Raw genomic sequence first — 12438 nt, 5'->3', positions numbered from 1 at the left:
AGGTATTGCAAAAGGATTCAAGGTCCCAGAGGGAGCGTAGCGTAGCTGATCTGCTGTCTTTAATAGCAGAGAGGGCAAATGGAAAGCCCCATCTATATGTAATACCATGTTGCTGGAGGATGTCCACTAGGGGGCGCAGATGTTTTCTCTTTTGTAGCGTCAGCCAGGACAAATCTTGAAATAGCTGGACTTTGGCCCCCTTGTAATCGATATCCCCACTTTTCCTTGCTGCTATCATAATTCTCTCTTTCAGTTTAAAGTCTTGTAGGCGACATATAATGTCTCTGGGGTTCGCAGCTGAAGACTTTGGGCGCAGTGCCCTATGAGCTCTGTCGAACTTTATCCGGACAGTGTTATCTCGTAGAATTGTTATGAACAAGGAGGTCAAGGTGGCTTTTACATCCTCCGGGATCCCCCGCACTCTAATGTTATTTCGCCTCCCTCTGTTGTCTAAGTCTTCTAAGTGCCTGGACATTTCTCTCAGAGCATCCGTTTGGGAGGCAACTACCATTTGAACTTGTGATAGAGTGCTTCTAGTTTCGTCTGCAGCTGACTCCAGAGTGTCAACTCTGCCCGCCATAGTGTGGAAGTCGTTGCGCATTTCTGCTATCTCGGTCTTAAATGCATCTTTCACTTCTGTTATCAGTAGTTTGAAATCCTCCTTAGTGGGGGGATTCTGCAAAAAAGATTGAATGGGGACAAGCTCCTTCAGGGGATTCCCATTCAGTTGTGTAGCCAAATTCGATTCTGGTGAAGATGCCCACACTGGGGAGGGTTCTTGGTATCTCGTAAATGTTGGGGTGGCCCCTATGTCATCATCTTTATATCTTCAAAACCCCAACAGAGGGGTGTTGGCGTCTGCTCATGCTGGCAGGACTGCTGTCTTTGGGGCTTAGGGAGGTGAGGGGACGTAGGATCTGTCCAGGATGGGGGAGCTGGGTCAGCAGCAGGGGTGTGGGTGCTCTTTTGGGGTCCTCGGGGCTTCTCAGCACTTGCCGCGCTGTGTGGCTGTAAGTTCCCTGAGCAGGGGAGATTCCCCTTAGCGCTGCTGCTCTCTGTCTCCACATGCAGGGAGGGGGAGCCACTCTTCCCCCGCGCCTGCTGCTGGTCTGTCTGTGGCTGCACTGCCTGACCCTGTTCCCCGTGTACTGTATTCCGGGGCGGTTTACTCCCCAAAGACTCATCCCTGGATGTCTTCAGGAGCTGTACCGCTCTCTTTGCTGGTGCCGTGGGCGCTATGGCAGGTGCACTCTCCTCTCCGCTCAGTGTCCCTGCCACCTAGGGCGTGCACATGTCGGCTTTCTAAGATTTAAAGGGCCAGCGCGCCAATGATTGGCACTGGCTGGCCGCCTTCCCAGTTAAATTCCCAGCCTCTTCCAGTGTCCCCTACCGGACACGGGTGTCTTAGTGAAAAGCTGTATTTGATTCCCTGTGCATTTATCCTGATTTCCCATCGAGATCCCGTTCCTAGTCAGCTAGGTTCCTCCGCTGCCAACCCTGACCTTCTGCTCTGCCAATGACTTAGATCCCATAGTGCCTGTCCTGACCTCCTGCCTGTCCTTGACCACAATTCTGCATCACAATTCTGTACCTCGCTTAGACAGCCATCGCGAGCAAAGTCCCACCTGTGGAGCGACCTGGTGGTATCCAGCTGCAGCAAGTCCAACCTGCTTTGCGGAAGGCTCTGGTGAAATCCGGGTGCCTCTTAGACTCCCAGGTGTCTGCTTACGTCATCGCTCGTGGTAGTACAGTGGGTCCACTACCTCTGAATCCTGACGTCTGTTTCCTTCGGAATCTGACATCAAGGGACAGTCTTTAGACCCACTTAACCATATGTGCACTGCTAGAAATTAGCATTAGGATTAGGCGGATCGGACAGCCGCAAATGAGTTAAAGACCTGTAAATGATAATATAGCTTATTTATTTACACAATCTTCTGCATAGAATAACATTTTTATTTGAGCTGGACACTCCTGTTCAATTTTAAGAATAGTTTTCTTTGTACAGTGGAAATTTGTTTCATCTCTGTTTATTTTATTTTCTCTTCAGAGCGAAGTTGAACTATAACCCTCCAAAATATGACGGCTCCCCATACAAAATTGAGATGGAAGGAATTTCTGTGACAGTCATAAAAGAAATTCTTGACTACATATTCAGTGGACAGGTATTTTACTGGTTAAAGGGTTTGTCTAGATTTTTCTTAATAGGATTAAAGTGCAAAAATAGTTATACATATGTCTTAGTTCTTTATATTAAATATTTACTCCGGTGTGCACCGAGGTTGTTTCCTGAGGGAGACACTGACAGTATATACTAATTTTCCATAGAACACGTGTTATACCCATTCTTGAAAAAAATAATTGCCCTTTTTTCTTCTGTTTTTGTTTGTATGCTGAGACAACAGTTCCCATTAAACCTTGCACAGCAGGCTTTGTGTAGTGAGCTCCCTCTTGTTCCCCCCCCCTTCCTCCTAGCTCTTGCAAAGCTCTCCAGTTAATACTCATCTCTAGTGTCTTTTCCCAGCTAGTCCCAGTCTGTAAGTAAAGTATCACCACAGTCTTCAACTTATGTGCCCAGGTTCCCCTCTATTTATAGCTTTTTAAAAAGTGCCTTTGTTACTTTGGATCCCCTCTATTTATGTTTCCCTCTGTACCAACATTGGATGTCTAATTTGGGTTTTTGCTTTTTCACTTCTGCCAATGCATTTAATTTTATTTTTATCTTTTTTGTCTGAGTAGATCAGGCTCAGTGAAGAAACCATCCAAGATGTGGTGCAGGCTGCCGACCTTTTACTCCTTACCGAATTAAAGACCTTGTGCTGCGAGTTCCTGGAGGGCTGTATTACAGCTGAGAACTGCATTGGCATTCGAGATTTTGCACTTCATTATTGTCTAAACCATGTGTATTATTTGGCCACGGAGTATCTCGAGACACACTTCAGAGATGTCAGCAGCACAGAGGAGTTCTTAGAGCTGGGTCCAACTAAACTTAAAGAGGTCCTTTCTCTGGAGAAGCTTAATGTTGGCAATGAAAAATATGTGTTTGAAGCTGTGCTAAGGTGGATTTCCCATGACCCCGAAATGAGGAAGGTATGTGGTTCACTTGCATAAAAATGAACTTTAGAATCAGACACTGTCTATGGGTTAAATCTTTATAGTGTATAGTTTTCCAGAAGGCAAGCTATAAGCAAGAAAGAGAAGGCGTTTAAGGTGCAAAACCGTGAAGGTGGCGAGGAGGCGTTACAGGAGTATAGAGAGAAAAGTAAAATCTGTAAAAAAAAAAAAAAAAAAAAAAAAAAACCCCAAAAAACGGGTAAATGCAGCAAAAATCAAGACTGAAAAAATATACACAAGGGGGACAGGCAACTGGCAGCGATATAATAAGGGGGCAGGCGGCTGCCGGCTATGTACAGGGGAGCCCGTAACCAATGCATTTCCCACCCTAAGCTTACACTAAGTGGGAAATTGGTTTTCCCAGTTTTTTGTGTTAAAACTAGGTGCCTCAACTTATTCTTGTGTCGGCTTACACTTGAGTATATATTGTTTGTTTGTTTGTTTTTTTTTCTTCACCATTTTCAAGATTTATTAAACCACATGGCGAGAATTCTTGCATACGCCATTTATTACATGTGTCAATTACTTTGTACACTTTTGCACATTGCTGGGTAAGGGGGAGAAGCTTCATAGAAAGGTACAGTATTTTGCTTACCCATTTTGTGGCATTGTAAGAAAGTATTAGCTCAATGGATGGGGATAGTTTTCAACAAAAAGCCTGCATCTACAGGGATGGGTTCCTTTAACCGGTTCGCGACCGCCCGCCGTGTATTCACGGCGGCGGTCGCGTCGCGCTGCATGGAGAGGGCTCACGGGCTGAGCCCTCTCCATAGCCGGTAAGTCTTTGCTGCATATTGCAGCAAAGGCTTACCGGTAACATCCGCGATCGGTGCTAGCACCGATCGCGGGTGTTTTTACAGCATGGGCTGCCGGCAAAGCTGCCGGCAGCCTCAAACAGATAGCGGCGCATGGGCGCCGCCATCTTACCTGGGATCGCCGCTCCCCGTGACGTCATCGGGGGGCGGCGATCCGTCTCCATGGTAGCCTCGGGTCTTCCGAAGACCCGAGGCTATTTCATTTTAACCCCTTCATTACAATGTGCTGATAGCACATTGTAATGAATGAGGAAGAAAATCCCCATATACTGCCATACTGTAGTATGGCAGTATATGATAGGATCGATCAGACAACCTAGGGTTAAAGTACCCTAGGGAGTCTGAAAAATAGTATAAATAAAAATAAAAAAAAGTTTAAAAAAAAAAAATTATAAAAAAAACCCCTAAAATTTCAAATCACCCCCCTTTCCCTAGAACTGACATAAATATAAATAAACAGTAAAAATCATAAACACATCAGGTATCGACGCGTCCGAAAATGCCCGATCTATCAAAATATGATAACGGTTTTTCAATGCGTTTAACCCCGTAACGGAAAATAGCGCCCAAAGTCGAAAATGGCACTTTTTTGCCATTTTGAAAAATCTAAAAAAATCTATAAAAAGTGAACAAAAGGTCTTACAGTCCTAAAAATGATATCATTGAAAATATTATCAAATTTTGCAAAAAATGACACCACACATAGCTCCGTACACCAAAGTATAAACAAGTTATTAGCGCCAGAAGTTGGCAAAATCAAAAAAAATTTTTTTGTACAGGAGGTTTTAATTTTTGTAAATGTATGAAAACATTATAAAACCTATACAAATTTGGTATCCCCTTAATCGTACCGACCCAAAGAATAAAATAGACATGTCATTTGGGGCGCTCAGTGAAAGACGTAATATCCAAGCCCACAAGAAAATGGCGCAAATGTGTTTTTTCACCATTTTCATTGCATTTGGAATTTTTTTCCCGCTTCCGAGTACATGGCATGGAATATTTAATACCATCATTATGAAGTGCAATTTGTTACGCAGAAAACAAGCCGTCACACAGCTCTTTATGTGTAAAAATAAAAAAGTTATAGATTTTTGAAGGTGGGGAGTGAAAAATGGACATGAAAAAACAGGAAAGGGCACGGTCCTTAACCGGTTAAAGTGTAACTCCGATTTCAAAATAATTTTTACCAAATTGTCATTTACGTTCTCATGTCATTCACCATTTCATAACAAAGAGAACAATATCCATATTGTTCTCCTCACCCTTTTCTTTCCAGAATTATGGCATTTTTTGTTCTGAAGCTGCTTGTTAGAAATAGCCAAATGACCTCTTCATATCTTCACCCTGAGGCCTCTATCACTTTGGCTTTGTGTTTCACATCCGTGATTCGGTGTTTTCTATGGATTCTTTACAAAGCCATTGTTTTCAATTGGTGTTTTCACATTGGCTTATTTTTTTCACTGATCCATTGCCCGTGAAACAATCATGAAACATGTCTATGGGTGCACAAAAATGACTGATGAAATCTCAGGTTTTTTTTCACTGGTGAGGCTTTGTGTTATGTTTTCAAAGCAATGTTAAACCTTCAGTTTTTTTGGTGGGCGCATAGACAAATCTGTGACAAAACGGCATGAAGGCGGAGCACACATGAGACACCAATGAGAACTTATCCTTAAGCTCGTTAAGTTGCCCTCACTTTTAATGATGATTTGTGTTTTCTCATGAAGTAACTCTGGTGAGTAGTTACTCAGAAGTAACTGAATTAAGAAGCAGCATGAAAGTCTCTTGTAAATGAACTATAGCGCTATTCACTTCCATGAGGATTTATTTTCTGGAAGTGTTAAACATGTGCACTGCTCTAGAATTTACATGTGGACCTCATACAGGGTCAGACTGGGGCATAGGGCCCACCAGTGAAGTTGATTCTGGGGGCGCAACTACTGCTACAAGTATTGCATGTACAAAATAAGGCTCACACACGACCTCCAAATATGGCATATAGCTAATAAATTAAGCCATAAAAATTAAAATCACACCCCCCCCCCCTTTCACTACTACTATTAGCGCCAGAAGGCGGCAAAACGAAGAATTTTTTATTTTTTTTTGTACAGGAGGATTTAATTTTTGTAAATTTATTAAAACATTATAAAACCTACCGTATTTTCCGGGCCATTAGGCGCACCGGAATATAAGGCGCATTAGTCCGATGCGCCTTATATATGTAATAATTCCATATATAAGGCGCATCGGACTATAAGGCGCAGGGTCCGGGGGCGTGGCGGAGACCCGACGGGACGAGACGCGACGCCAAGACGATACGCGGAACGGTGAGCGGGGAAGGTGAGGTAAAGAATAGAATACTTACATAGATTCCCGCTACCGGAGACAGCAGATCTCCAGCGGGAACTGCAGACCACGCGACAGAAGTTGTTCGTGCCGCGTGGTCTGCAGTTCCCGCTGGAGATCTGCTGTCTCCGGTAGCGGGGACCTATGTAAGTAGGGTCCGCTGCCTCATATAGGGCGCACCGGACTATAAGGCGCACTTTGGATTTCCAAGGAAATCCAAGGCTTTTAAGTGCGCCTTATAGTCCGGAAAATACGGTATATATATTTGGTATCCCCGTGATCACATCGACCCAAAGAATGAAGTAAACATATCATTTGGGGAACACAGTGAAAGTGGTAAAATCCAAGCCAACAAGAAAATGGTGCAAATGCATTTGGAATTTTTTTCCCGTTTCTTAGAACATGGCATGGAATATTAAATATTGTCACTATGAAGTGCAATTTGTTATGTAGAAAACAAGCCCTCACACAGCTCTGTACATGTAAAAATAAAAAAAAAAACTTATGGATTTTTTGCAGGTGGGGAGTTAAAAAAACGAAAACTAAAAGGTCCTGGTCTTTAAGGGGTTAAATCAGTTTTTTTTTTCCCCCACACAAATTAAAATGATTATGGATGTGTGTAAAAAAAAAAAAAAAACTGACACACTGAACAAACTCTGACAGAAACTGATTGAAATCTGATGGAAAATGTTTTTCATTGACCAAACTTGGACTGTGCTGCTTTTTTATTGTTAAACTGGAGTCTTTTTGGAGCTACTTTTGCCATTACTAAATTTTGTTTTAATTATACACCATACAGTTGGTTAACAAGACACCAGTAAACCCTGATGTGAACTTTGGATTGGGTACCCCATACATCTAAAATTGCACTTCCATCCACTCATTAATAACATGTCCCGGCAGTGGCCTCCCCTCACTAATAACATGTCCCAACAGTGGCCTCCTCTCACTAATAAAATGTCCCAGCAGCAGCCTCCCCTCACTAATAACATGTCCCAGCAGTGGCCTCCCCTCACTAATAACATGTCCCAGCAGTGGCCTCCCCTCACTAATAACATGTCCCAGCAGTGGCCTCCCCTCACTAATAACATGTCCCAGCAGTGGCCTCCCCTCACTAATAACATGTCCCAGCAGTGGCCTCCCCTCACTAATAACATGTCCCAGCAGTGGCCTCCTCTGACTAATAACATGTCCCAGCAGTGGCCTCCTCTGACTAATAACATGTCCCAGCAGTGGCCTCCCCTCACTAATAACATGTCCCACCAGTGGCCTCCCCTCACTAATAACATGTCCCACCAGTGGCCTCGCCTCGCTATTAACATGTCCATTGGTAGTCTCTTCATGGTGTCCCATGCAGTAGCGGTATATATACACGTCTGTGCGCTATCCTGGTGCATACTATATAATGGCACACGATGTGTAGAGGCAGAGTGTATAGACGGGCCCCTGCATGCGCACTCTAATAATCAATTGAAAGGGGGGGGGGCCTTTCTGTCCTGAGGCCTGATTATTACACCACTGACACTCTATCTACATATAGCGTATGTATATACATATCATAGTCTATTTACATGCAAGTACACCTTCATACAAATGTTTACAGTACACGCTATATAAACATGACTACGTGCAGCATACTCTATTTATACATTAACACATGCATAGTATACATGGTACAGCACACAATACACTTACAGTATACACATTATATAAACATGAATACATGCTGGAAACAAAATATAGACATGAACACATGCAACATACTTTATATATACATTTACACAGTGCAGCACACAATACACTTACAGTATACACTATATAAACATGCATACAGTACATCACACTGTGTACTTTACATAAATATACTACACTTACAGGACAGTAACTGAAGGGGAGAGCATCAAAGCAGCAGCAGCTGCAAGCACAGTCATTACACATTCACTGCTCACCTCCTCCTCCATGAGCTCCGTCCCTGCATTTCTATCACTTCCTGGTCTGCGGGAGCCTGGGAGGGGAGGAAACTTCAGCAGCTTCAGCTTACAAGTGCTGGAGAATGTGTGTCTGTGCGATCTTCAGGATGAAGCTGCACAGCGCGGACCCGGACGGGAGCAGAATGAACAGGTGTTAAGGCCCCCCCGTTGATTTCCCTGGTACCCCGGCAGGCCAGTCGGACTCTGACCTCATATGTCACAGATAATTTACAGACTGATGTCCTTTGGTGCAGAAAACCCATTCAAAATGATAGATTGAAAGGAAATTAACCAGTTAAAAAAAATACCTATAAAATACTCGCCTCCACTCCTCTTTTCCTCATCTCGGCGGTGTTCTTCGCTAATTTTGCCCCGCCAGGATTGGCTATAAAAAAAAGACTAATAATTACCCGGCCGGAATGTGGGGACAAGATATCCGGTGCTCTGGGCTGCTAATTTTGCACCCCACACCCCCCTCTTCAATGCTAGGAGCATTGGAGAACGAGGTGACATCGCACAAGAGGGGTGTTGTGCCGTGTTCCCTATACCTTGTCAAATTGGACTGAGAATCCTACCGAGCACCACCAACTACCTCTGAATTTATATACTAGTCACCTCCCTCCTAGCTTGGCAGAGGTGCGAGAGCAGCCCCGAAACACTAGACATTTGTCCCTGTGCTCTTTTTTTCTAGGCAATCCCAGCATGTCAAGACTAGCAAGAACACCGGCATCAAGCATTGTAAGCCAAGAACAGGTGCTTGCTGATGTGTGCCTCTGGCAAGATCCGCTCTTCTTTGCTTGCTATGCCCTTGTTATTAAGACAAAAAGGCTTTCAAAATGATACAATGAGACTGAGGGGCTCCTATTAACCCCTCCATTAACCCCTATGGAGCCTGGAGCACCTCAGGCTCATTTGTATCATTTTAAAGGAAACCTACCCCCACGAATTACCTATTAAGGTAGATTTGGGTGGTAGGTAACTCTATTGTACGTGAGGATAGCCCTTTTAATGGCTAATCCTCACGTCCCCTGTATCTTTTTATAACTTTTATTCGCCTAATATGCTAAATTTCTAAAGAGGCTACTGTGACGTGGAGTAGCCAGAGATGAGGCTACATGGCGCGGCTACTCCATGCCCCAGTAGCCTCTTTGATCCTCCTACTAGATATCTTCGGCTTATCCTCCTACCAGATATCTTCGGCCTCGTAGCTGCACGTCCTTGTCCGCGAAGCCAGCATTCTGCGCAGAAAGCAGGCTTGTGGCTGCACGGTCACTGCTTTGAGGCCGGAGCTACTACGCATGCGCAGAACGCCAGCTTCGAGAACGAGTGCGCGTTGCTCCTCGTAGCTGCGCACTGAAGATATCTGGCAGGAGGATCAAAGAGGCTGCTGGGGCGTGGAGTAGCTGTGCCGTATAGCCTCAGTTCCGGCTACTCCACCCCCCAGTAGCCCCTTTAGAAAACTAGCATATTAGGGGGGTAAAAAGATACAGTGGACATGAGGATTAGCTCTTAAAAATACGTACAATAGAGGCACATACCACCCAATCTACCTCAATAGGCCTTTGTCAAAAACAGGGAATAAGGGAAGTGAAGATCCTGCCAGAAGTGGTACATGCCAATATGTCAGTGTGCTTGGTTTACAATGCTTGATCCTGGTGGTAGATGTCCTTTAATGCTCTTTGCATTCTTCTGGAAACGCTGGGTAATAAGCAATAAAGCTCCAACAATAAAACCCACTAGGGTGGTGACTTCTCACAGGATCCTATATTACAATTCTACATGTCTCAAGAAAAATAGATCTAGACCAATCGGTGGTAGCCAGAATGATTCTCAAAACTTATCCAGACAGAGACAACACCAAAAAGAAAGAATACTTTACAGTTTTTAAAGGTCCCTTTAAAGTGCTTTATATCATTTGGAACATTTCTGCACAAGGGATAGTCCTTCTGGGGCGGCATTTCTCTGGTATGACTCACAATAGCAGCTTACCTCTCTCCCAGTCATGTCTGAGCCTGTAGCCCAAGTTATGATCATGTGCCTCACATCTATTTACTGAATAGAAGCTCTTTATATAGTTTAACCTTCTGTCATTTTCCTAAATCATCCGAAAAGATGCAAAGAGCAAATTTTTCACAGTGGAGAATGATGAAAAACAGCATTGTGTTAAAGGAAACATACCATTTCAAAATGGTCGTTTTGAACTAAACCTATCTTTACCTTGGGGTAGGTAAGCTGATGCTGGAGGTGGTCTTGATAAGGCACATAAGTCCGCAGTTTCGCCCCCCCCAAAAAATCAATTTTTACACTAAGCAGATGACGCCATTTGGCGCTCCTGGGCCCATGACATAGGGCGCTCAGTGCTTGGTCGTGATCATAACAATGCACGAGCCTTGCTTACTTGAAACTTATTCTTCTCCCCCCTCCCTCATTCCTGGGAGCCGGTGACGTCACTGAGCTCTTGGAAAGCACTGGCACATGTGCACTTTATCTTCATTACGCATTGCCGTTCACTTTGTAGTGCGGCCGTGCAAAATGAAGATACAGTGCGCGTGCACCAGTGCTTTCCAAGAGCTTGTTGATGTCATTGGCTCACAGGAGGAAGGGTGGGGGGAGAAGTTTCAAGCACGCAAGGCGCGTTCGTTGTTATGAAAGTGACCAAGCGCAGGGGCCCTGTGTCAGGGGACCAGGAGCGCCGAATGGCGTCATTTGCTTAGTGTATTAATATATACTTTTATTCATAAACATGTATTACATTGTTTGAAATCTTTTTCAATAGATTTACAGTTATCAAAACAAGCACTGGAAGAAAACTAAACACAAAGGCATAAAAATAAGCTTATTGATTACTGATGTCAGTCTTCTTTCCCCAGGTTCATATGAAGGATGTAACTTCAGCCTTGTGGGTAACTGGCCTGGATTCCAGTTACCTGCGAGAACAAATGTTAAATGAGCCATTGGTACGAGAGATGGTCAGAGAATGTAACAACATACCCCTCAGCCAGCCACAGCAAGGGGAGGCTGTCCTGGCATCCTTTAAACCGAGGGGCTACTCTGAATGCATTGTGACAGCAGGAGGAGAGGAGAGAGCGTAAGTCCTGCCTGGAACATCCCTATGCAATAAGAAAGTATAGCTTTTGTATAACCCTTCAGTAAAATAAATGAAAATATTTCTATAGGTCCAGGAAGCCATTGGCCAACGTTCGTTGTATGTGTCCACTTTATGACAGAAATAGGCAGCTGTGGATTGAACTGGCACCACTCAGCACACCACGGATCAATCATGGAGTTTTATCAGCTGGTAAGACATAAATGCACGTGATGAAAACTATCTTAGACCAGGTATAACAATTTGCTCCATGAGAGTGAACATGGAAATGAAAGACAAAGTAAATTATGCTTATATGGTTTCTTGGAAAGATTGGCCAGGATTTGGTGGCCTCCAGAATGGCCATCAAAGCTTGTAAATATTTACTATTAAAATGTGGGGGACATAAAAAAATGGAAATTGGATGAAAAGGGATTTCATTCATTATATCATTTCGGTTATTTTTCGGGTTAGTAACAGAGATTCCAAATTTATAAACTTAGTTATGTTAAAAAAAGGAAAACTTTCTTTAAAAAATCCTTATTCTTTGTATTGCCTTATCCTGACTCTAAGAGAACCTGTCACCAGGAATAGCATTTGTAGCATCAGGTATATCTTATGCTAAATTTAAAACGCATTCTGAATAATTTTATACAAGTTTAATTTACATTACCTAGCTCCCTGCCAGCAGCATGTGGTGAGTCCCGGGGGAAGGGCAGCTGCAGCATTGTGCCCCTGTGTCTCCTCATGCATTCTTCCTCTACTTCACCCCATTCTCCTCCCTCCCACATGACAGGGAGGGGGAGGGAGTAACATAAGTGTGGAGAAAACTGACACAGGCACAGAGGCTGCAGCTGACCCTCCCTGGGGAGGTGCAGCTGACAGAGGAGCCAGGTAATGTGTAATAAACTTATATAAACTACTGAAATGATTCAGAATGCTGACAAAGGCATTTTTAACCCCTTAAGGACGCAGCCATTTTGTAGCTTAAGGCTCAGCCCATTTTTTGTATTCTGACTTGCGTCACTTTATATGATTATAACTTTTGAACACTGTTACTTATCAAATCGGTTAAGAGTGTTTTTTTTTCTTCACATGTTGTACT

General features: G+C 43.7%; 1 protein-coding gene across 1 annotated transcript in view; it reads left to right on the top strand.

The window, feature by feature from the left end:
* GAN (gigaxonin) overlaps nucleotides 1-12438 on the top strand; it is a 46290-nt gene that overhangs the window by 15256 nt on the left and 18596 nt on the right. Inside the window, exons 2-5 of the mRNA XM_072117550.1 lie at nucleotides 2051-2165; nucleotides 2740-3090; nucleotides 11119-11336; nucleotides 11425-11546. Of these exons, the coding sequence (XP_071973651.1) occupies nucleotides 2051-2165; nucleotides 2740-3090; nucleotides 11119-11336; nucleotides 11425-11546 (806 nt within the window). The remainder of the gene's footprint in view (nucleotides 1-2050; nucleotides 2166-2739; nucleotides 3091-11118; nucleotides 11337-11424; nucleotides 11547-12438) is intronic.

This window comes from Engystomops pustulosus, chromosome 7, assembly GCF_040894005.1.
Source record: "Engystomops pustulosus chromosome 7, aEngPut4.maternal, whole genome shotgun sequence".
In the NCBI taxonomy this organism is placed as follows: domain Eukaryota; kingdom Metazoa; phylum Chordata; class Amphibia; order Anura; family Leptodactylidae; genus Engystomops; species Engystomops pustulosus.
The sequence above is the reverse complement of the archived record's forward strand: the minus strand, read 5'-3'. Positions and strand labels throughout refer to the sequence as shown.